Source organism: Clinocottus analis, unplaced genomic scaffold (genome assembly GCF_023055335.1).
Source record: "Clinocottus analis isolate CAN_PGR_092001 unplaced genomic scaffold, fCliAna1.0.p SCAF_34, whole genome shotgun sequence".
NCBI classification, from domain to species: Eukaryota; Metazoa; Chordata; class Actinopteri; order Perciformes; family Cottidae; genus Clinocottus; species Clinocottus analis.
In genome coordinates, this window is record NW_027176087.1 from 530,917 (window position 1) to 556,659 (window position 25,743).

General features: G+C 49.4%; 1 protein-coding gene across 3 annotated transcripts; it reads right to left on the reverse strand.

The window, feature by feature from the left end:
* Positions 1-656: 656 nt before the first annotated feature.
* abcc1 (ATP binding cassette subfamily C member 1 (ABCC1 blood group)) lies at positions 657-24,914 on the reverse strand. Of its 3 annotated transcripts, none has more exons than XM_068596137.1 (31): positions 24,799-24,914; positions 22,505-22,681; positions 21,767-21,895; positions 20,883-21,020; positions 18,937-19,062; positions 18,343-18,404; positions 17,800-17,931; positions 17,267-17,509; positions 16,889-17,066; positions 16,606-16,767; positions 15,632-15,724; positions 15,222-15,425; positions 14,867-15,013; positions 12,446-12,530; positions 11,818-11,887; positions 11,315-11,441; positions 10,785-10,961; positions 9,829-9,996; positions 8,581-8,755; positions 8,338-8,395; positions 6,678-6,795; positions 6,393-6,600; positions 5,661-5,971; positions 5,358-5,557; positions 5,069-5,195; positions 4,689-4,790; positions 4,277-4,423; positions 3,980-4,138; positions 3,594-3,760; positions 2,232-2,426; positions 657-1,936 (listed from the first exon to the last, which is right to left on the reverse strand). In XM_068596137.1, the coding sequence occupies exons 1-31, from the start codon at positions 24,844-24,846 to the stop codon at positions 1,828-1,830; spliced, it is 4,542 nt and encodes a 1,513-aa protein (XP_068452238.1). In that variant the 5' UTR covers positions 24,847-24,914; the 3' UTR covers positions 657-1,827. The 3 variants fall into 3 exon arrangements, with proteins under 3 accessions (XP_068452238.1, XP_068452237.1, XP_068452239.1); XM_068596136.1 differs by having other exon boundaries at positions 8,338-8,398; XM_068596138.1 differs by lacking the exon at positions 21,767-21,895 and having other exon boundaries at positions 8,338-8,398.
* Between the last annotated feature and the right edge of the window lie 829 nt (positions 24,915-25,743).

Genomic DNA, 25,743 nt, shown 5'->3' on the forward strand with positions numbered 1-25,743 from the left:
ACTGACGCATAACCAAACGCAGTCAAATGGTTTTGTCATTTTAATTATCTAAAAAAAAATGGAATTGCAAGTACATTTTTTCCTTTTCTTTGGTTTCCAATATGTGATCGTTCTCATTCAAAAACGTCTTTCTAATTTTAAGATGTGCGCCACTTAAACATGCAATTGTTAGACATTTACTGAAACTAAACTAGTTGTAATTTGTTATTTTTACTCAATTAAATGATGGCGTTTAGCTAACTTAATGTTTGCTATATATAAGCTTGTTTGCAGTATAAGCGTCTAGGACACGAGTGCGCTCAATCCGCTTCTAGGACACGAGTGCGCACACTCGGCTTCTAGGACACGAGTGCGCACACTCGGCTTCTAGGACACGAGTGCGCACACTCGGCTTCTAGGACACGAGTGCGCACACTCGGCTTCTAGGACACGAGTGCGCACACTCGGCTTCTAGGACACGAGTGCGCACACTCCGCTTCTAGGACACGAGTGCGCACACTCGGCTTCTAGGACACGAGTGCGCACACTCGGCTTCTAGGACACGAGTGCTGATGTGAGACACAAACAGTTGTGATGGAGATCAGTCTAACTTGAAAATAAATTGAACACCTGCCTGACTTTGAGGGTGTTTCCTAGTTGAGACGTGACCAAATATAAACAATTTAAATATTTTTTTAATGTGTACATAAAAACAATAGAACGTAACAAGAATATAATGTCATTTGGTGTACATTCAGCACATTGTGACCCCAAAGTTCACCTCAAATACAATTTAGAACAACAGTGCTGTTTCATATGAATAAGTTTGCAATAGTAAGCATCTATTGCTGTTTCATGAACACATACATGCAGAGATTCTGCTGAACACACACATTAAATTAAGAGTCAGACCAAAAGAAGTCCAACAGTTTCTTATGATTTATGCATTGATGTCTCAAACGGCCTGTGTTTGTGACATCATCAATGACTGCTACTGACCAATAAGCTGCTGACCAATCAACAGGAAGGCTCACATCATCCTGAGGATCTGACATTCAACTGAGCAAACCCAGTGGAATGCTCTCTATCCTTTTAGCGGTAGCTTGGTTAGCACAAAGCATTAGCGCTGTCCCACTTGCTTAAAGACAAGCCTGGAGATATTATACCTCCACGCATCCACGGGGCTGGAGCCCATCCCAGCTGACATTAGGCGAAGGCAGGGTTCACCTGGACGGACCTGACAGACACGCAACCATTCAAAGTGTGTGTGTGTCTCTTGAATCAGCATCTTACAAAGAACAGATGTTTGAGGGCAGTCTTTGGCACAAGGAGTTAGTATTTGCAGGGCAACAGCGTCTTTGTCTTCCACAACCAGAAGAGCCCTGTTGAGGAACTCGTCTGTGCAGAAGGAACACGCTCCTTCCTGCTCCAGCACACATGTAAGGCTTTGGCAACATAAATAGCCAGTTTCAGTACTTCCCTCGTTAGAGCCCCTGGTTCATGGCAGGAAAAGAGCAAGAAAGGGATGAGGAGACACGGAGGCAACAGGACCCGGGCTAACAGGGACCGGGTTAACGGGATCCGGGCTAACAGGACCGGGCTAACAGGATCCGGGCTAACGGGAAGAAGCAGGTTGTTTGGGACAGACAGCATAGAATTGTGTAGTAAAACTGAAGTGTGTAATTGGAGCAGCTCAAACCAACACCCTGGCTCACACAGTCGAACACTCTAGATGGAAACAATCCCCCGTCTTTATCTCCCTCCTTCACCCAGGACCGCCACCGCGTGGTCCTGGTGGCCTGGGAGGGGCTCAGAGCAGCAGCTGATCGAGGAGAGGACCCTCCTGCTTCAGACCAGCCCGGCGTCTTTGGCCATCTTGTAAAAGGATCCTCTTTGGGCGAGGAGATTAGAAGGAGAATCAAACTCTGCCATCTGTCCTTTGTCCAGCACCAGGACCCTGAGGGAGCCAGAATACCATCAAGTTAATTCTGTAGCAGTAGCACTACGGATGACTCGCACAACAACTACCTGTACATGTGTTCGTACTGAAGCCTCACACATGTGTTAACGTCTGGTCTGCCAGCACACACACACACACCTCATCACCTGATCTGTGACATCTCCAGATGATGCTGTCATCATCTTTACTTGACACAGTGTAAATTAAACTACTCATCTTGTGACAATAAGAGGAGAATGCAATGTTACCAAGACGTCTGTACAGACGAGTACACACGCTAGATGAACGTTACCTGTTGTAGTCCATGACGGTGTTCAGGCGGTGAGCGATGGTCAGGACGGTGCAGTCCTCAAACTGAGACCGGATGGTGGACTGGATCAAGTTGTCCGTCTCCATGTCCACGGCGGCCGTGGCCTCGTCCAGGACCAGGATCTTGGTCTTCCTCAGCAGCGCTCTGGCCAAGCACAGCAGCTGCCGCTGACCGACACTGGAGGGAACACACGGGGGCGTAAACAAGCTGCCGCTGGGTTCTGTGCTCGGGTCAAAGTGCTCGCTGGTCAGCTGTAGCGGTGTCACGATACCGAAACGTCAGTACTCGGTGCCAATACCAGTAAAATAACACGATTCTCGATACCAATTTCGATACGATAAAAAAAAGATTCCATGTACTTAAATAAAAAATGCGTCCAGCAGGGATTCAACACGTCCGGGACTTTACCTCCTGTCATATTTGTGTTTCTCTGAGTCTGTCACTCACTAGTTATTACGCTCTGACACGTTGTGAATCTTACATTCATCTTCTAGCTCTGACGTAGAGAGAGCTGTCATTGGTGGACTGATCTCAGGGTTGCCAGATGCAGGATAATTATCCTCCAAACACAACCATGTTGAGCCTTTGGTACGATACTTCTCCATCAGCAGTCTGCACCACTGACACCTCGTCACCTCCACTGCAGACCAACATCCTGTTACCTCTGAAGAAACTACTTCTGCATGAAACATCACCGCCTCAATAATCTACTGGAATTTAAGCGATGAACTTTTTATTGGTAGTTTAACACGACTCGTTCTTTTTTTATGAGCTAAAGATCGTGTAGATGCTGGACTGTGGAGCGAGATGAAACCATAACGGCTTCACCTCACGGCATGGAGTTTTTTCGGCGCTCACGGTACCTAAAAAAAAATCGTCATCGTCCGTGTTTTTATATTTTAGTATGGGAAGGTACCGTGAGTATCGGTTCTTGTGACATCCCTAGTTCAGATCAGGGTCTGGTGGCTCTTAAGACCTGGCCCCCTGCTGGGACCTGTTGACGTGCTGAAGGAAGGTTAAGCATCACTCAGCTTGTAATATTAACGCATGGACTGTCTTTAGACATGCAATATGGCTATTGAGGCTTTATTCATGTTTGTGAAGCCACTCTTCCACTATTGGTCAATTCTCAGTGTCAAAAAGAGAAGCCATGTCCTACTAAAGGCCAGGCACATTCATGCTAAAGGCTTCTACTGTGTTGCCTTCACGAGGAGAAACAACACAGGAGCAGCTGTGTGACTGCTGAGTGTTAGAAAGAGAGGACGCTCAACAGGAAGCTGAGCCTCATGTCCCCACGACAAGCTGGCCTTAAGGTTGCAGGTGGAACATGATGTTGTGCTCTACCTGAGGTTCTCTCCTCCTTCACTACACTCGTGGCTGAGTTTGTTTGGCAGGCCGGACACAAAGCTCTTGAGGTGGGAGTACTCCAGCGCCCCCCACACCTCCTCATCAGAGTAGCTTTCAAAAGGATCCAGGTTCATCCTCAGAGAGCCTGAAAACAGCACTGGGTCCTGAGGAGAGGGGGAACAACGTGAGCTGAGCGTGTGAGGAGGTGCTCCACAGCAACACCTCCTCACCAGATGACATGCCAGAGCCGCTCACACAGAGGACTGAGTCACACCTCATTGGGCGGTGCTTTCTTTAGCCTGATCACCTTTCAGGTCCACTGGGTCTAGCATTCATTTGCATCCCTTGCAGAACTTGCAGCTCCCGTCTAACTCTGCACTGACCTGCGGGATGATGGTGATCCTGGACCGCAGCTCATGGAGGCCCAGCCGGGCAATGTCCAACCCGTCAATGAAGATCTGGCCCTCGGACGCCTCGATGATCCGGAACAGCGCCAGCGTCAGGGAGGACTTCCCCGCTCCGGTGCGCCCCACAATGCCCACCTTACGGGGAGAGGAAGCAGGAAGTGTTACAGGCTGCAGGTGTGATACACCTGCTGTGTGTGGGGCTGCAGGTGTGATACACCTGCAGCCCCACACACAGCGACCGCTGCAGGTCAGCGAGAAGCTGTGCAGGCAGACCTTCTCTCCTCGCTGGATGGTGACGGTGATGTCGCGGATGGCGAGGTCCAGATCGTGACGGTAGCGCATGCCGAGGCCTCTGATGTCGATGCAGCCCGATGAGGGCCAGTCGGCCGGGACGCTGGAGGGCTCGTGTCTCCAGGCCGCCTGGGAGCAAAGGGGACCGATTCATAAGCAGGGCTCACATCTAACTGACGCAAAAGTATAAATCATGTTTCATTGGTGGATCAGATGGGACTATTGTGAGTCTAACTTCACGTTTGGTCCCTTCTAAAGCTCTGCAGTCTGTCCATGTAGAGACCTGCTTGTACACTAGGAAAGAGACTCAATCTAATTCAGTTTCCTGTGGTTTAGATCTTCATGCCGGTCCCAGTGCAGCTCCATGGAAAGTAGACACAGTTAGTCTTTGTACCTCTTTCTCCGTGTCGCTGTACTCCTTCACTCTCTCCACAGCCACGATGTTGGTCTCCACTTCAGAGGACATCCTCACCAGCCAGGTCAGAGAGGCCGTCAGCTGCACACGGGACAGAGGACAGTTAGAGACACCAGCGGAGAGTCTGTGGAGGAGTCCAACCTGCTCTGGATAACATCAGACCTCACTGAACCGCTTCAAGTTTTACAAATGAAAAGGAGCAGTTCTAATCCTTCACATCAGACATTTTAGAGGCTTCTTACTGAAAATCAGTGTGATTATGAAGAAGTGGACAACCATAAGGGTGCTGGTCTGATTAAAGGTCAAAAAGGATACAGACTCAAAAGGTATATATCCATGCGTAGAGGGCAGAGTGGTACCTGCAGGGCGTAGGAGATGGACAGCCCCACGATGCCTGGACTCAGGCTCTCTCTGGCCATCACGGCGAACAGAGCAGCAAACAACACGATGCAGTTTCCTACAAACTCCAGGCGCACAGCGAGCCACCTACACACACGCGGCAAGAGAGCGTTGTGGGAACAAAGTGGCTTATCCGACTAAAGGAATACCGTTGAAAGGATCAAAAGAACTCTGAATGATCTGTTTTTGTCCTTTTTCCTCTCACGGACAAGGCCTCCTGTACATCCTGAGCTGCAGCAGCGTGCTCACCTGTTAGCTACGATGCTGGGGTAGTATGCCCTCTGGTTGTGGTCCACGCGCTGGTCACTCTCACGGATGAAGCGCTCCTGCTCACCAAAGGCTCGGATGACGGAGGTGCCCAGCAGGGTTTCATTAAAGTGGGTGTAGATGGGCGAGCGGCTGACGGACTCCAGACGCTTCAGCTGGCGAGACGATGCCACGTAAAACCTCTGGACAGAGGAAAGACGGACACGTCAAGGAGCCGGTCACAATGCAAACAGTGCAGCCATGCAACCGATGAGGAAGTAGTCGTTTTGAAAACCTCCAACTAACCTGCACAAAGAAGTAGAGCAGGCCGAGAACAGGGATGATGATGGCGACCAGCGGCGTGGCGACCAGGATGACGATGCAGGAACCCAGCACATTAAACATGGAGCCCATGAACATTTTAATAATGCTGGGGATCACCGAGTCGATGGTGTCGATCTCCTTGGAGAAGCGGTTGACCAGGTTGCCGCTGGGGGTTCGCTCAAAGAAGGACATGGGCGAGCGCAGCACGTCGTGCAGCATGGACTGGTGCAGGCAGCGGGACGCCAGGATGCCTCCGATGGACGTGGCGAGGGAGTACCCAAAGACTGACACGCCTACAACCAGCACATAGGTCAGAAACATGTCCGACTGCTCCTGAACAAGGTCACACAAGCCTCCCTTGAACAGACACCAGATGAGCTGTTTCAGAGCAAGTCAAGGACAACTTGTGCGTTAGAGTCATGCTATTTCCTGTTTCTGCCAACCATACTTTCCCTCTGGCCCGTGCCATGGGACTGCTCACTCAAAGCAAATGAAGGGCTGATTGCTCTATTAACCAAAGCAGGTGAAATGTCCTTTTATACATTTTCCTCTCTGAGTCAGTATCTGGGTAGAATGGCTGCGTGTGTGTCAAATCAACCACCAACACTACTTTCATGTTCTTCTGGTGTCAGAACGATGGGATCGCTCCCTCAAGCTTCTTGGATCGCTTTCTTCTCCTGTCATTTCTAAATGGTGCATCTCCCCCCTCCTCACCTTGGGACAAGCCGAGGGCGCCGTACACCCCGAGCCTCATCAGGCGGTTGGGCTGAGTGCCGTTGACCACGAGGTCGTCGGTCCACAGGCTCAGCCAGTAGTTGGAGAACAGGGAGACCAGGTGTTGGGTGAGGAACAGCAGCAGGCTGATGCAGGACAGAATCACCCCGATGGCTTTCAGGTACGACCCGAACACAGACAGCTTGACCTGGGAAGGGAGAAGAGAGCAGCTGGGTCAGCACGCTGCTGGTTCTGATGCTGGCGGCGTGTCCAGCTTCCACCTACCAGTCCAGTCCTGGCCTTGTCAGCCTCCGTCAGCTTGCCCACCTCGGGGTGCTTGGCCTTGTCGCTCGGCACCTTGTCCTCCTCACCTTTCTGACACACACTGCTGACACCCGGACTGCTGCTTACACATGAGCAATGAAACCAAGTGTGTTATATTATATAAAGGAGCGTATATTACATAGCCATATAAAGATTAAGTCTTGTGAGCTGCATGCATGACCCGGTATGGGTGATTTCACCCTCGAACACTGGCATCTTTAACCCTAGGACGCTGGCGTCTTTAACCCGAGGACGCTGGCGTCTTTAACCCGAGGACGCTGGCGTCTTTAAAACTACAACGCTGGCGTCTTTAAAACTACAACGCTGGCGTCTTTAAAACTACAACGCCGGCGGCTTTAGCCCTAGAACACTGACGTCTTTAGCCCTAGGACGCCGACGTCTTTAGCCCTAGGACGCCGACGTCTTTAGCCCTAGGACGCCGACGTCTTTAAAACTACAATGCTGGCGTCTTTAGCCCTAGGACGCCGACGTCTTTAAAACTACAATGCTGGCGTCTTTAGCCCTAGGACGCCGACGTCTTTAGCCCTAGGACGCCGACGTCTTTAAAACTACAATGCTGGCGTCTTTAGCCCTAGGACGCCGGCGTCTTTAACCCTAGGACGCCGACGTCTTTAAAACTACAATGCTGGCGTCTTTAGCCCTAGGACGCCGACGTCTTTAAAACTACAATGCTGGCGTCTTTAGCCCTAGGACGCCGAAGTCTTTAAAACTACAATGCTGGCGTCTTTAGCCCTAGGACGCCGGCGTCTTTAGCCCTAGGACGCCGACGTCTTTAAAACTACAATGCTGGCGTCTTTAGCCCTAGGACGCCGACGTCTTTAAAACTACAATGCTGGCGTCTTTAGCCCTAGGACGCCGGCGTCTTTAACCCTAGGACACTGACGTCGGGAGATTTTCATTGGAGACTTTTCCCTCACAGAACAAGACTCACATGTCACAGGAACATGTGGACTTAACAACACGTGTATAACTCTTATATTTTTAATGTTTTATTGACAATTACCTAAGTTTTTACCCTATTTCAAGTCTTTTTTCAGGGTCTCCCAGAGATACCCGTTTTTCGTTTTATGAGAAGTTCTACAGGGTAAAATAAAGGAAGAGTACTTCAACTCACCTTGTATTGTTGTATTTTAATATATTTTGATGAGAAGTATATTTTATCAGGTACACTATATCGGGAGAAATTCACCCGAGGTTAGTGATGGTGTGATTATTTTTAACGTTGGTGTTCAAGAGTTAAACTGGAACATGACTGACAGCTGCCTTGAGGGTCTAATATGTGTGACCTGCAGCTATTTAAATTCTCTCGTTTCAAATGGTAGAACATTTTATTTTTTTGCTCCTCGGTAACATGTTCATAATGAAAATGTTCCACCAGCAGAACATATCAATTTGCGGGGCATTGCTTACGCTGATGATCAAGTCCCTGAACAGGTGGAACAAGTCATTTACAAGTTTGTGGCGTTAGGTTTTGGAAGACAGAAAGTCAGAAGAATAGGATCAGAATACAATTATGTAATATTCTTGCTCACAAAGCAGAGCCCTGTGAACAGACTAGTTCTGGCCCTAACTAGAAGTCTGATTCGTGTCTTCTACTCACCCAACAGGAGCCGTTGGGCTGCTGTTCTCTGCCGCTTTGCTTCCACTGTTTGGCACAGCTTCTGAATGGAGATCAGAAACATTTGTGACCAAAGGATTGATTCATAAACATGACCTGCACCCACTGCAGCAAACAGCTACTAAGAGCAAACAACTCCAAACCAGTGTTTATGTCCATGGAGCAGCTTTCTTCACTCGGCAGTGCAGTCATAACCTAGTGAGAGCAGTGTGCAGCAGGCCTCACCCTCGTCCTCAGAGTGCTCCACGGCTGCGTATGTCCTCTGGAACTCGGCGAAGGCTCCCTCCGTGGCCATGAGATGCTGGTAGGAGCCCATCTCTGTGATCTCTCCCTCCACCATGACCAGGATGAGGTCGGCCTGAGGCAGGTAGCTCAGGCCGTGGGTCACCAGCACACGCGTCTGCACACAGACACACAAATGGAACATTACATTGTTGTATTGCTGCTCATTTTGATAATCATTTACGAACCTTTGAAACTACTGTACAGTTTATCAAGCAGACTGACAATGCTTTCTCCCGTCATCCTGATTAGTGTCCTTTAAAGCCATTAATCGTTGCTGTCGTTGGGGATCAAACCTCATAAAAAGGGTCACACAGTGATCGTGCATGTCGTGAAGTCCTGCAGCTACAGTTACTATTCCCACATTGGGAACAACTGCAAAGAAAGATGGACTTACCAAGATAAAAAAAATATGAGTCAGACATATTCAGCAGAATGTTCCAGAGATGTAAAGAAATGTTGTGAATTGTTTAGTCTTCAGCTGGCTGGAGTGGGGTGATACTAGTTCACACATACACGCTAAACTACAAAATTCCCTCTCCTGCCCTCCAGTAGTTTACTTCCTGCTGCAGCAACACCATCATCTGCACAGTTAAACATATCTAAACAACCTCAAGTTAAATGTAAAAGCTCACAGACAGACAGACAGACAGACAGACAGACAGACAGACAGACAGACAGACAGACAGACAGACAGACAGACAGACAGACAGACAGACAGACAGACAGACAGACAGACAGACAGACAGACAGACAGACAGACAGACAGACAGACAGACAGACAGACAGACAGACAGACAGACAGACAGACAGGGTATGTGTACAGAGGGTAAAGCCCTGTGTGGATAATGTGTAAGTCAACAGGTTCCTCATGAAGGATGATCATAGTACAGGTTACTGACTGGAGGTACTTTACTTGCCCTGAAACCTTACAAACTAACTTTCAGGGGTCATTCTACATCAATGATTTGTGATGTTTGATGACGAAGACTTTTCTATAAATTACTCCATATCTCATCATCAGATATCTATAGCTCATCTTCAGGCTGACTTCTCTGTACTTCTGAGGTCTTAGAGCGGGTCATGCTTCCTGTGCTTTCTCTCTCCCTGCCGGCAGCAGCCGACTCATTGAACACACGAGTCCTTCATGCAGTGAACGCTCATGTTGCTGAAGCTTCAGACGACACACACCTTGTCCTTCAGCAGGCCCTGTGGGCCCACCACCTGGTCAAAGATGTGCTTCCCGACGTGAGCGTCCACAGCAGACAGCGGGTCGTCCAGCAGGTAGACGGCCCGGTCGCAGTAGACGGCCCTGGCCAGGCTCACCCTCTGCTTCTGACCTCCGGACAGATTGACTCCCTGTGGGAGAGACACGAGCGTTTCATGACCGTGTGCCTGTTCGTCTCTGAGCCATTCAAAGTCTCTCCGTTTGCTGTGAAGCCTCTTGCTTTCCATTCCACCTCCATGCTGACAGCCTGAAGGCGTGGCTAGAGGTCAGAGAGAGTCCATTGATGTCCCACACACACTGGGACATGGAAAGCTTGTGTATTTTTCCTGCTTCCATTTCAAAATAAAAGCCCATCAGCATTTTTCTATTGACAGAATTCTATTATAACAAAAGGCTTTTATTCTGAAATATTTGCAGCCCAGTTATTGCAAATGAGCATATGCTTCTTAAACTTTTTCATCAAAAATATGTAAATGGCATGTATAATGAAACATACAGTCTTTCACCTTTCGCAGATTCTTTTTTTTTGTGCTTTTTTTTTTCCACAGTGTACAGTGTGAACCCACATTTGTTAAACATGTTCGGGCTTATTTTTTTTAAATCTGCAAAAGTTTGAACTTTGAGATTTTTAAATACGAGAGAAATGTGAGAAAATATTAATGCCTGTCTGAGAAAAGTGTCTCAAAGTGTGTGTTTAGGGGTTTTACGGCCTTAAAACATGTATATTAATGGTACAAAAATAAAGCTGACTACTTCGCGGATTTCATCTATCACAGGTTATTTTTGGAACGCATCCACGTGATAAACAAGGGACCCCTGTACTACTGATGCAGGAAGTCAATGTCGGCAGAAAGGGCTGCAGGAGCAGTCTATTGATTGACAGGTGCACGTGGACCACTGCACATGAACCAGTTGGTACCTTCTCTCCAATCTCTGTCTCATCTCCAGCTGGAAGGTTCTCAAGGTCAGGCTGGAGGGCGCAGGCCTCCACCACCCGCTGGTACCAGGTCTGTCTCCTCTCCTGACCGAACAGGATGTTGTCCTTCAGCGTGGCGTTCTGGATCCAGGCCTGCTGGGGGACGTAGGCCACCGAGCCCTGCAGACACACACACACACAGGAGCATGGCATGGCGTTCTGCAGGTGATGAGGAGCAGTCGCACATGAAGAGATGAAAGTACCAGGAGCCAAGTGAAACCAGCGACAAATTCCATGCATGTGCAAAACTACACAGTTCTCATGAAGCACCACAGGGTTTCATCTTGAAAAGACATTCAGTGCAAAACAGGTTCATTGCAGCAACAATAAGCTATTTATTTTTGCCAAATAAAAGTTATTTTTTACATGTATAGAAGTGTATTTGCATTGTTTAACAAAGTGATTGCACATGTTAGTTTTTGTCTGATGGAGACAAGATGGAGTGAGTGTGAGCGAGAGAACCAGAGCAGCACCTTCACAGTGACCGTTCCTTCCAGCTTGTCCATCTCTCCCAGCAGGGCCGACAGCAGCGAGGACTTTCCAGAGCCCACGTGTCCCACCACGGCCACCAGAGAGCCTTCAGGGATACACACATTCAGCCTGCAGACACACACGGAGGGTCAACACACTTCACCTCCACTCCAGAAACACTGACATGTGTTACAGTAACGCGCTGCAGGTGTGAGTCCACGGTCTACCTGTGAACTGACTCGTCACAGGAACAAAGGACGTCACAGTCCATTGTCTGTACACGTGTGTGCGCTCCCAATATATTGACAGCTAAAGGTAACAGGCTGAGAAAATAAAACATTTCTTGCAATGAACTTCCTGTCGGAGGTCAGTTTAACAACACAGACCTCATCGTACGATGGGCGTTACAATCGTGTCAGACTGTGAAGCGTGTGCATGTTTGGATGAAGTGGTGTTTTAAACGTTCATCTCTGCTGACGTTCTCCTGAAGAAAGAAGACACCGACCTCTTGAGTGTAGGCGACTCCTCTCTGGACCAGCTGAAGACTCCGTCCACCACGGAGACACCGAGCAAGGCTGCAGAGCACAGGACACGGGAGAGACACGGGAGAGACACGGGAGAGACACGGGAGAGACACGGTGAGAGACACGGTGAGAGACACGGTGAGAGACACGGGAGAGACACGGTGAGAGACACGGTGAGAGACACGGTGAGAGACACGATGAGAGACACGATGAGAGACACGGTGAGAGACACGGTGAGAGACACGGGAGAGACACGGTGAGAGACACGGGAGAGACACGGTGAGAGACACGATGAGAGACACGGTGAGAGACACGGTGAGAGACACGGAGAGAGACACGGAGAGAGACACGGAGAGAGACACGATGAGAGACACGGGAGAGACACGATGAGAGACACGGAGAGAGACACGGAGAGAGACACGGAGAGAGACACGATGAGAGACACGGTGAGAGACACGGGAGAGACACGATGAGAGACACGGAGAGAGACACGGAGAGAGACACGGAGAGAGACACGGAGAGAGACACGGAGAGAGACACGGTGAGAGACACGGAGAGAGACAGGTGCACCAGCAGGAGGACAGGACACATCAACACATCACGGCCTACCTGCTGCTGCTCTGTGCTCCACGCTGTCCTCCTGCAGCTCCTCGTGGGACAGGAACACTCTGAGACGCTTCAGGGACACGCTGGCCTGCAGAGGGACAGAGGAGGAACACACTGATCCACACAGACATGTGCACCACTTATCACATCCGTAAGCTTGACTTGTGTGTGAAGGTGAAGATATGATGAGATGAAACACGCGTTTCATTCTGTTTGTTCACAGGAAACATTTCCAAATGGAGTTATTGACACGAGTGAATGGAATCAACCACAGAGTTTAGTACTGAAGCTCATTCACAGAAGGAAAATGATACAGGAAGAACCGCTCCTTCTGAGAAAGGTCACGCTGGAGTTCACCATTTATACATCCCGCTTCAGCAGCAGCTGATGCTATCAACAGGGTCAGAACCAATGTCTAAGAGGTCAGAACCAATGTCCAGGAGGTCAAAACCAATGTCTAGAAGGTCAAAACCAATGTTCAGGAGGTCAGAACCAATGTCCAGGAGGTCAGAACCAATGTCCAGGAGGTCAGAACCAATGTTCAGGAGGTCAGAACCAATGTCCAGGACGTCAAAACCAATGTTCAGGAGGTCAAAACCAATGTTCAGGAGGTCAAAACCAATGTCCAGGAGGTTAAAACCAATGTCCAGGAGGTCAAAACCATGTCCAAGAGGTCAGAACCATGTCCAAGAGGTCAGAACCAATGTCCAGGAGGTCAAAACCAATGTCCAGGAGGTCAGAACCAATGTCCAGGAGGTCAGAACCAATGTCCAGGAGGTCAGAACCAATGTCTAAGAGGTCAGAACCATGTCCAGGAGGTCAGAACCAATGTCTAAGAGGTCAGAACCAATGTTCAGGAGGTCAGAACCAATGTCCAGGAGGTCAGAACCAATGTCTAAGAGGTCAGAACCAATGTTCAGGAGGTCAAAACCAATGTCCAGGAGGTCAGAACCAATGTCTAAGAGGTCAGAACCAATGTTCAGGAGGTCAAAACCAATGTTCAGGAGGTCAAAACCAATGTCTAGGAGGTCAGAACCAATGTCTAAGAGGTCAGAACCATGTCCAGGAGGTCAGAACCAATGTCTAAGAGGTCAGAACCAATGTCTAAGAGGTCAGAACCAATGTCCAGGAGGTCAAAACCAATGTTCAGGAGGTCAAAACCAATGTCTAGGAGGTCAGAACCAATGTTCAGGAGGTCAAAACCAATGTCCAGGAGGTCAGAACCAATGTCTAAGAGGTCAGAACCAATGTTCAGGAGGTCAAAACCAATGTTCAGGAGGTCAAAACCAATGTTCAGGAGGTCAGAACCAATGTCTAAGAGGTCAGAACCATGTCCAGGAGGTCAGAACCAATGTCTAAGAGGTCAGAACCAATGTCTAAGAGGTCAGAACCAATGTCCAGGAGGTCAAAACCAATGTCCAGGAGGTCAAAACCAATGTCCAGGAGGTCAGAACCAATGTCTAAGAGGTCAGAACCAATGTTCAGGAGGTCAAAACCAATGTCTAGGAGGTCAGAACCAATGTCCAGGAGGTTAAAACCATGTCCACTCCTCAGGTCTCCTCATGCCTTCAGCTTTGTGCTGCCAACAGCAGACACATGACACTCCATGACACAGCGCTAACATTTTAGGAATATTAATCATGTACGACACGTTATCAAGGAATCATGTAAGACACGTTATGTTCAGTAAGCGTCTGCTGCGCCTCAATAAAGGAAGTGACGACTCTCGTTGAACTGGAGGAACGTTTGGACATTCATTCATTCACTCATTCACTCGTCCTGTGGTTCAGGAACAGCCTGCTTGATGCTCTGCATCACGATGTGAGGTGTTTGGTTGCCGCGTACAGTCGCTGCTCATGGAGGTGTGTCCGCGTTGGACAGGAAGAACAATGTGCTTTGTGTGCTCAGGTGTGTTCTTACATTTGACTCAAAGGGATTCAAACCGGTTCAGCACTGTGAGAGTCTCTTCAGATGAAACCAAGACCCAACGACTCCACTGGCTGTTGAAGTGTCACACGACCTCAATGAGGACCAGCGTGGAGGATTTAGAGGGATTTATACGCAGAAATGGAAAATAATAGTCACAATTAGGTTTTCATTGGTGAATAATCACCTGACACTAAAATGTTTTTAGGGGGCGTGGCCTCTTCCCTGTTCTAGACCCTTGACATCCCATTGGTCACAACACATTCAAAGGTCCAACTTATTTTGGTAGTGAGCATGCGTGTCCTGGGCCATTTCCTTAAATATGCTTTTAACCTGTGATGCTACCTTTTATTGTTCATTATTGTTGTTTTATTGCCGCTTCATGTGTTTGTCTTTACCATGTAAAGCGCTTTGAGTACCTTTTAAAGCACGATACAAATAAAATGTATGATTATTATGATACCATGCCACGCAGTGGAACAAGGGAGGCGCGCTCACCTGCACCATGCTGCTGATGACCATCGGCAGCATGTTGAGAGGGAAACGCAGGATGTTGAAGAGCGCCAGGGACACAAAGGCCTTCTGGGCGTCCAGCACGTTGCGCTCGTCAACCAGCACGTACACAGTGAAGGTGGACAGGGCGACCTGTGCAGCGAGACAGAGCTCTGAGAGACGGGCCTTTCTCATTGATGCTGATGCTTCTACTAGCAAACATGAGATCATAAGCAAAGTCTGAGCCTGTGTTGGTGGTCCGGAAGCTGCTGCATGCTGGGACATCTGTAGCAGCTAAACAACACAAGGAGAGGGAACCTTCTGTCCTTCTCGTGGTGCATGTCTTTCAGTGTGGACTCACCAGGAAAGGTGCACAGATCCAGGTGAAAGAGGACATGGCCCCCAGGTAGGCGGTCTTCTTCAGGACCTGCAGCTCGCTCTCTCGGATCGCCGACACCTTGTCCTTGAAGGCCAGCTCCCAGGCGTACAGCTTCAGCACCTTGATGCCGTTCAGCATCTCATTCATCAGCTTGATGCGACTGTCTTTGCTCTTCATTTGGGCGACCTGCTCAACAGACAGACACTTCAGACACCAGCGGCTCAGGGATCCTCGATGCTCAGTGTGGTGGAGCAGCACCTCTGGGTGTCACCTCTGTGTAGTAAGCAAGCTGAAGGGTGCTCGGTTGGCCACGCCTCACTGCCACGACACACACGGGCCACAGGGCTTCTGGTTGGCTTCAGAGGAAACGTGTGTGTGACCATGTGTCTCACCTGGTAGGTTTTGGTCTTCATGGCGATGACGGCGTTAATGGGAACCATGAGAACCATCACAGCCACTCCAGCCAGCACGGACGGACCCAGGTTCTGCACAAGAGACCACAACTACAGTTACTGCCTCCAACCAGCCGTGTTGTAGTCTCCAACGCACTGCTGTCTGAAACACAACGCACACACTGCTGTCTGAAACACAACGCACACACTGCTGTCTGAAACACAACGCACACACTGCTGTCTGAAACACAACGCACACACTGCTGTCTGAAACACAACGCACACACTGCTGTCTGAAACACAACGCACACACTGCTGTCTGAAACACAACGCACACACTGCTGTCTGAAACACAACGCACACACTGCTGTCTGAAACACAACGCACACACTGCTGTCTGAAACACAACGCACACACTGCTGTCTGAAACACAACGCACACACTGCTGTCCAACTAACAGAGAGACACAGAGCATGGCCTCCTGCTGGCTGCAGCGACCCCGCCCCCCCCCCCTCCCCTCCCCGCCAACTGGATGCTTTTACAGAGTTACAAGTTTGCAGCTTCAAATTTTCCACATAGTCAATCACAACAACGGCCAATTTTATGATTGCTGCTGCTGCTGCTGCTGCTGCTGCTGCTGCTGCTGCTGCTGCTCATCAGTTGTAATTGAAAAGTTTGGCTTGTTTTGTTTAATAAACAACAAAAAACAAATGCACATGAACAGAAAATGATCCCAAAAGGTTCGAGCACAGAACCATTTTTCAGTTTGGTTTATTTTAATCTCTGTATTCGTGGAGCTCTGCAGCACCTCAAGACTCCACTGTAGAACCTTGAGTCCTTCAGCCCTGAGGACTTGTGTCTTTCTTCTGGCAGCTGCTGGTCTGGAGCTGTCACAGAAGACATTCACATCCCTGCAGGCTCCGCCCACCAGCTGCCCACACGAGCATGGACCCGTCTACAGCAGCTCCGCCTACCTGCCAGAGGAAGTAGAGGGCCAGCACCACCTGCAGCGGGGCGGACCAGATCATGTTGATGTAGGTGATGAGGTCCATGAAGCGCTGCGCATCCACCGACATCAGGTTGACCATCTCTCCCACCGTGGAGGTGCGGCGGGCGGCGCTGCTGATGACCAAGGCCTGAAGGAGCAGCCAACTGCAGCGTCAAAGCAGGAAACTTAAGCCATTCAATACAGAATGTTTCAGGTTGAACTCTTCCTTGTTGTGTCACCACATCGATACAGAGACGAGCTTCCTGTACCTTCCTGTAGACGGCTCCTATGATGGCGGTGCGCAGACGCATGCCGGAGACAAAGCACACATGGAAGTACTTCTGCAGGATGAGCGACTGCACACAGGTGCAGATGAAGAGCAGAGCTGTGTAGAAGTATCCGTGCCAGGAGGGGGCGCTGGAGTTGTTGACAAAGCGGATCAGCAGCCTGGACGAACAACAAGAGCGTGATGACACCATGAGGTCCATTTGGCTGAGCTTGGGCTCAGGGAAAAGAACACGCTGCTGATGACGTCACCGTCCATCCTGTGCGTTTAGAAACTAGCTTAACTATCTCCATCGTCACAGAGTCCCACTGAGGAGTTGGCAATCATTCATCATATTCTACATGTTGAGATAAACACTCACCGGAGGATCTCAGGCCCGACGAACATCAGCACGTCCTGGATGATCTTATAGAGGCAGGAGATGAGGAAGTAGGGCCCGAAGGTCTGGCACAGGGCCCAGAACAGGGAGGGCTCCCTGCTGCTCTGGGCTTTAACGATCAGGATCTCAGACTCCTCCACGACGCCGCCCTCTCCGCCCGCTCTGCCCGCTCTGCCCGCTCTGCCCGCCGCTTTCTGGGGAGAGAACAACGTTCTCTGCTCCGTCCTGACAGGAGAGAGGTGGAGGAAAGACAGACGTTCAACACCATGTCCCAACACAACCATCTGTCCAGAGGAGATCATTAATGATGGTAGAATACATCATTAATGATGGTGTGATTGATCATTAATGATGGTGTGATTGATCATTAATGATGGTGTGATTGATCATTAATGACGGTGAAAGTGAGGCGTCAGACTGATACATCTTATCATCAGTGACTCCTCTTGCTGTGTCATAGATCCAGCATCTGTAACATTTCCGGTATATTTCTCTGAAGTAGTCGCGCTCCTGACCTTTTGACCTTCTGGCACTGTGTGTCCCAGTGGCACACCAGCTGTGGGACCACAGCGTGGGAGCGGTCCTCAGAGTTCAGAGACCACAGGTCCTTCTCCTCCAGGGGGCGCCGGTACCCCGTCACCATCATCCTGGAGGACACGAGAGGAACAGCAGACAAGCCTTTCAGCCAGAGCCTCCGTCTACACGGGCTGTAGCATTAGCATGACGCTCCTCTGAAGCCAGGGCTCCAGGTGTGAGTGTGTGTGTGCGTGAGTGTGTGTGTGCGTGTGCGTGTGCGTGTGCGTGTGCGTGTGCGTGTGCGTGTGCGTGTGAGTGTGAGTGTGAGTGTGTGTGTGTGTGTACACACAATGTCTCCTTGCTGACCTGCTTTGGATGGGTAGTATCGCAAAAAGGGATTTCATACCAAAAAAAGACTTTAATAACATCTCAAACCACACATGCATATTTCGTGCATTTCTTTTAATTGTCCCAAAAAGAGAAAGACAGCTGGAGAAACTCCACACAACACCTGCTGCAGCAGGATATTCAGGTCTGCTTACCTGGTGATCCACCAGAAGGTTATTCTGGAGAGGAAGTTAGCTCCAGGCTCAGGGCAGGGATTCTGAAGACACACATATTATAATATTACACAAAGCTGATTCATTTGTATGACTCCTCATGAACACGTAGAAGTCACAGAGACGACAGTGACTGAGTCAGGTTGTGCTGAAAGCATGCAGCTCATCAGGGCTGCAGCTGAGTTCATAAAGACTCAGATGTGGCCGTCTCAATAATTAACAGCTCAACATTCAACAAAGTCACGACTGTTTGCTTCCTGGCTCCTCGTCAGGACAGCAGCAAGTGTCTACATCTTCCACCGTGAACTAAAAACTCATCGTTTAGGACTTCACCTTGAGTAAGGAAGCAGCTCTTTAGTAGCTCTTAGACATCTCTTACTGACAGAACTTTGTAGTTTGACTTCATAAAAAAAAAAATCATACTAGTTGTTCTGAGTTTGTCCTCATGTTGAATGACTTATTGTAAGTCTCTCTGGATAAAAGCCTCAGCTACATGAACTGTAAGAGTACACACACACACACACACACACACACACACACACACACACACACACACACACACACACACACCCTCACCGAGTCTTTGATGGCCTCAGAGAAGAGGGGCAGCTGGTCCGTGAGGCAGGACAGCAGCAGAGCGACCAGCAGCAGAGCGTAGTACATGTAGAAGGTGCTGTACCTCCACACACACACCGTCCACGGCTACAAGTAAAAACAAATGACGATTTTAACCCGATACATATTCTTTGGTTTGTGGTGCGTTTGCTCTCATGGATGTCTCCCCTGAAGGAAACATCTGTAATCACATGTCTGCAGTATTGTTCTGTATTGTGCAGTATAGTGCAGTATAGTGCAGTATTGTTCTGTATTGTTCTGTATTGTTCTGTATTGTGCAGTATTGTGCAGTATTGTGCAGTATTGTGCAGTATTGTGCAGTATTGGGTACTGAGAACCGGTGCTAGTATGGCACCGGCTCCAAAACATCCGGTACCTCCCAGGCTGAAACACAACACAGATTTCGGTGCTTCCTTCGGGTGCCTGAGCCGGTTTATTTTTTTTTCACATTAGTCTGTAATGTTGCACGGTAAACCGATACTAAAAAAGGTAGCACGGTAAAAACGATAGGATTTAGCATATTTTTAGTATCGATCCTTTTTTTTTTTTTTTTTTTTTTTTTTAAAATAGCGCGGATCAGAGTGCAGTCACTGCTGCGCTTGTTCTCTTGTTGCTGCATGCAGCGGGGTTCAGTTTTGTTCAGTATTGTTCAGTATTGTCTGTATTGTTCAGTACTGTTCAGTACTGTTCAGTATTGTTCAGTATTGTTCAGTATTGTTCAGTATTGCCTGTACTGTTCAGTACTGTTCAGTATTGTTCAGTATTGCCTGTACTGTTCAGTATTGTTCAGTATTGTTCAGTATTGTTCTGTATTGTTCTGTACTGTTCAGTATTGTTCAGTATTGTCTGTACTGTTCAGTATTGTCTGTATTGTTCAGTATTGTTCAGTATTGCCTGTACTGTTCAGTATTGTTCAGTATTGTCTGTGCTGTTCAGTATTGTCTGTATTGTTCAGTACTGTTCAGTATTGTTCAGTATTGCCTGTACTGTTCAGTATTGTTCAGTATTGTCTGTATTGTTCAGTACTGTTCAGTATTGTTCAGTATTGTTCAGTATTGTTCAGTATTGCCTGTACTGTTCAGTATTGTTCAGTATTGTCTGTACTGTTCAGTATTGTCTGTATTGTTCAGTACTGTTCAGTATTGTTCAGTATTGTTCAGTATTGCCTGTACTGTTCAGTATTGTCTGTATTGTTCAGTACTGTTCAGTATTGTTCAGTATTGTTCAGTATTGTTCAGTATTGTTCAGTATTGCCTGTACTGTTCAGTATTGTTCAGTATTGTCTGTACTGTTCAGTATTGTCTGTATTGTTCAGTACTGTCTGTATTGTTCAGTACTGTTCAGTACTGTTCAGTATTGTTCAGTATTGTTCAGTATTGTTCAGTATTGTTCAGTATTGCCTGTACTGTTCAGTATTGCCTGTACTGTTCAGTATTGTTCAGTATTGTCTGTACTGTTCAGTATTGTTCAGTATTGCCTGTACTGTTCAGTATTGTTCAGTATTGTCTGTACTGTTCAGTATTGTCTGTATTGTTCAGTATTGTTCAGTATTGTTCAGTATTGCCTGTACTGTTCAGTATTGCCTGTACTGTTCAGTATTGCCTGTACTGTTCAGTATTGCCTGTACTGTTCAGTATTGCCTGTACTGTTCAGTATTGTTCAGTATTGTCTGTACTGTTCAGTATTGTCTGTATTGTTCTGTACTGTTCAGTATTGTTCAGTATTGTTCAGTATTGCCTGTACTGTTCAGTATTGTTCAGTATTGTCTGTACTGTTCAGTATTGTCTGTATTGTTCTGTACTGTTCAGTACTGTTCAGTATTGTTCAGTATTGCCTGTATTGTTCAGTATTGTTCAGTATTGTTCAGTACTGTTCTGTATTGTCTGTGTTGTTCAGCTCAGACTGACCTGGTCCAGGGCCTGGAAGATCTTGGACCTGAAGGTGACGGTGGCACACAGCAGGGCCAGCAGCCAGTAGATCAGCATCACGCCTGACGACTGCACCCCTTTCATCCGCTCATACTGGATTAACAAGGTGGCCAGCAGCTGGAGGACAGCACAGTGGAACGATGAAAACTCTCCATCAGCCTTTATCACATTCAAGCTCAAGACGGGTTTGATGTTCCCTTTCTTTTGTTACAGACCTTCTCCAAACACAGAGGATGGGCTACATATCCCATCAGGCATGGGGACACTGACATTCCATAGGAGGACATCAATGACTTACTCTGACGCCAATCACACTACAGGAACTTCCATATGTGTGGATACAGCTTCCTGATACAATACCAGTCAGTTAAAACAAATAACATATTTTTTATAAGCTGTATACTACAACTTCTGCTCTTCTTATTTCATGGCCTTTACAGTTCAACCAAAGAATACAGAGAACTAATGCTGCAGAAGGTTCTTGTGTCTACAGACCTGGACTACAAGTCCATAAAGGGTCTACAGGCCTGGACTATAACTCCATAAAGGGTCTACAGACCTGGACTACAAGTCCATAAAGGGTCTACAGACTTGGACTATAACTCCATAAAGGGTCTACAGACCTGGACTACAACTCCATAAAGGGTCTACAGACCTGGACTACAACTCCATAGAGGGTCTACAGAAACAGCTGGAGAACCTGTACTGCTCTTCCCTCTGTGCCAATAAATTACACGTCAACTCAGAGTCAAAGAAAAGAAAACCACGAGAAGAAAAAGGTTTACATCCAAGAGCCAAACTACTATTGCTCTACCTCCAGCAGAGGCTCGGGTTGTACAGAGAAGACACAGGAAGCGTCTCACCATGGAGAAGCCCAGTAAGGTGGGACTGACGAGGTAGACGGGCGCCGGCACGCTGCTGCCGTGACTTCTCTGCCAGAAAGAAAAGAAGACATCTGACCAGCAGATGATCCACAGCAGCAGGCCCACAGCCTGAGGAGAGAACATCCCGTCAGCGCCAACACAAACAACTAGTCCTGCTTTGCTTTTTGTGAGTGCTACCATGCATATTACACATGTTATGATGATGATTACAGTGTAAGACCATGTGATCAATTATTCAGAGAGAGATTTCCCACCTTAACGTGGCGACATCGTTCCACAGAGAAAACTAATGGCTTGTCATTTTGAATGTCTTGACATTATTCTAAGATTTCATAAGATCTGTCGAATCCTCCCAAAGCCGTTTTGAAAACCTCTAAAATGGGAAATTGTCACGTGACCTATGACCTCATCATTCAAGGTAGGGAATATTACGTCTCATTATAGCGTCACATTAGTTTAAGAGCTATTCTGACCAAATGATAAACAACTGTAATGAGAGCAATGTAGCACACTGACCCTCCATGTGTGGAGGCCATGCAGCCCACACTACACCTGGAACACGGGACGTTAACCACATGTTGCAGCCTTTGAGTTGTGAGATATTTTAATAATACATGTATGACATATGTATTAGTGCTTGAGTTCATGCTCTGCTCCATGGTGAGCAGGAATAACAAAAACATTATCACAATTAGAAAAAGACTTCCCATCACTCACAGTTCTGGCTTTGTTGAGGTGACTCATACAGATGTAGCCATGGTCGTGGCTGCGGAGGTAGATGAGGTAGATAGGGGCACATATCCAGAGGTAAAGGCATGGCAGCCACACCAGCACCGTGTTCTGGAAGCACTGGGTGAAGTCCGGGTTAGAGGTGTACCAAGTACGGTTCCAATCCTGGGAAGAAGCATTGAGAAGTTAAACTGCGGCTGCTCTTCGACATCATGGTAGCTTCAGGTGCACAACCAGCCCACGCACTGCTGCGCCTTACCCCGCTGTCAGCCTGTTAGCCGCGGCAGCAGCGCTCCATTCAGCCGTGTTTCGGTTCTACATCTTTCAAATTCAAGAGAGGTGAGCACATTATGAGGCTGAGACTTTATGCTCAGAGTGGGATTTGTTGTCCTCTCCAGATCGACAGCCAAAGGCTTGTACGATACGGAGGCTCGTAAGGCTCATATTGGAAACTCCCTCCCTGTTCTCCTCCTCGGCCAATCAGCAATGCAGCAGCCAGAGCGAGAAGGGGCAGAGATAGCGGACACAAACAATGCGGCACTTCATGCCTTCACGTTGACGACCAGAGAACTGCGTCGGTAAATGTCTCCCTCTTCGAGTCTCGCGCTGCGATTACGTCTGACAATCACAGGCGAGCTCCCCACTGAGCCGGGGCGAAGGCGGCGAGGGCGTGAGAGCGCAGGAAGCCATCAAGCGGGCTCTAGAAGCGCGGGGTTCACAGGAAGCAGTTTCACCTCCTCCGTCTCTAGGGGTCACAGACCCAGCGAGGAGACAGTTTGTGTCTCAGGAAATAAACACACTTTTGGGCAAAAAGGTCACACAGTGATAGACCCACAACCACCGAGTGATGGGTTCTATTAAACACATGTCCTCGTACCAAAGAGAGACAACTCTCTCGGGTCTATACTGGACCCAGAGAGGTTAAACGGGTATCTGCAGGTCCTCAGATCCTGACAGTTGTGTGTCTGCTACTGTTGGAGAAACATGGGCCGTCTCCACTTCGTTTACTGCCAATTCAGGTCTGAATACCTGGATGGGAGCCAGTCATCCTGGTCACTCAGATCATGTTTTTGGGGAGAGAAGATCCTGAGAAGTATTTATATTTGGGAGATGCGGTTAGCTACGTCAGGCACCAGACTTTGTTAACACACAATCTGGACGCCGCAGAGCTGAAGAGACGCATCCACTGGCCGCCATCCAGGTACTCACAGTACCAGAGTTACATCCGTAACTTACGCTAGTGCCGAACAGCTCCAGTGTGGCCGGACCGCCTCACCTCCGATGACGCGGCCACAGAGGACTGAACGGCAAAGACCCCCTGTGTGAGGGCACCGCGGACCGGCACCAGACCCCTGTGAGGGCACCGCGGACCGGCACCAGACCCCCTGTGAGGGCACCGCGGACCGGCACCAGACCCCCTGTGAGGGCACCGCGGACCGGCACCAGACCCCTGTGTGAGGGCACCGCGGACCGGCACCAGACCCCCTGTGTGAGGGCACCGCGGACCGGCACCAGACCCCCTGTGTGAGGGCACCGCGGACCGGCACCAGACCCCCTGTGTGAGGGCACCGCGGACCGGCACCAGACCCCCTGTGTGAGGGCACCGCGGACCGGCACCAGACCCCCTGTGTGAGGGCACCGCGGACCGGCACCAGACCCCCTGTGTGAGGGCACCGCGGACCGGCACCAGACCCCCTGTGTGAGGGCACCGCGGACCGGCACCAGACCCCTGTGTGAGGGCACCGCGGACCGGCACCAGACCCCTGTGTGAGGGCACCGCGGACCGGCACCAGACCCCCTGTGTGAGGGCACCGCGGACCGGCACCAGACCCCCTGTGTGAGGGCACCGCGGACCGGCACCAGACCCCCTGTGTGAGGGCACCGCGGACCGGCACCAGACCCCCTGTGTGAGGGCACCGCGGACCGGCACCAGACCCCCTGTGTGAGGGCACCGCGGACCGGCACCAGACCCCCTGTGTGAGGGCACCGCGGACCGGCACCAGACCCCTGTGACGGCACCGCGGACCGGCACCAGACCCCCTGTGAGGGCACCGCGGACCGGCACCAGACCCCTGTGACGGCACCGCGGACCGGCACCAGACCCCCTGTGAGGGGCCGCCGGGCTGGTTTCCGGGTCATTCTGCCGGCTCGCGCGCTCGGTGGCTTCGGCAGGGAAATACGTCGCCGGCGCTGTTAGCATGTGCGCCGGGTTGCTAATAACAACACCTGGATGCAGTCGGAAGTTAAGCGCCCAGAAATACATGAGTAGAGAACAAACTCACCCAAAATGGATCGGAACTGTCCAGACTGCAGAACTCGTCCAGCCCCATCGGCCGCGACTGTTTGGAGCGTTTGAGACGCAAAGCTTTGGTTTGGTAACCTGAGGTTAAAGCGGAAGGTGGCTTCTTCTTCTGTGGTAGTTTACACATCCACATGAAAGATATGTACTGCCCCCTGCTGTGCGGAGGGCAGCGCGGCGCCCTGCAGGACAGTTCATGTGTCCACACGTCATCAAGGAGCCTCAGAGCGCTTCACGGAGCTGCTCATAACACACAATGCAGAGGAAAAGTAGATGGAAGAGCAATTAGGATCATTCAGTAAAACATCGAAAACAGTCAAAAAAAAGCAAAAAATAGATTAAAAGTTGCAGTTTAAGAAATGCAATGCAGAAATTTATTAAAGTCCTTGAATCCATCCATCCGTCCATTTTCCGCTGCTTATCCGGGGTCGGGTCGCGGTGGCAGCACCCAGCAGACCGACCCAGGCTTCCCTCTTACCCGCAACATGTTCCAGCTCGTTCTGGGGGACCCCGAGACGTTCCCAGGCCAGCCAGGAGATATAATCCCTCCAGCGTGTCCTGGGTCTTCCCCGGGGCCTCTTCCCAGTTGAACGTGCCTGGAAAACCTCTAATGGGAGGCGTCCAGGAGGCATCCGGATTAGATGAACCACCTCAGCTGACTCCTTTCGAGTCCTTGAATCTAGTTCAATTAAAGGCAGCAGCCAACAGAACAGTCTTCAGTCTGGATTTAAAGGAGCTGAAAGTCTCTGAGTGTTTCTGAGGGTCTCTGAGAGTCTGTGAGGGTCTGTGAGGGTCTCTGAGTGTTTCTGAGGGTGTCTGTCGGTCTGCGGGTCTGTGAGGGTCTGTGAGTGTTTCTGAGGGTGTCTGTCGGTCTGCGGGTCTGTGGGGGTCTCTGAGTGCGCTCAGAGGCCCCCATAGACCCTCAGAA

Coding starts and splice junctions, on each gene's coding strand:
- abcc1 (XM_068596136.1), bottom strand. CDS start 24,846: ATGGGGCTGGACGAGTTCTGCAGTCTGGACAGTTCCGATCCATTTTGG. Junction 8,399..8,580: donor GGAGCACTCTGAGGACGAGG/GTGAGGCCTGCT, acceptor ATCTCCATTCAG/AAGCTGTGCCAAACAGTGGA. Junction 6,601..6,677: donor ACAAGGCCAGGACTGGACTG/GTAGGTGGAAGC, acceptor CTCCCTTCCCAG/GTCAAGCTGTCTGTGTTCGG.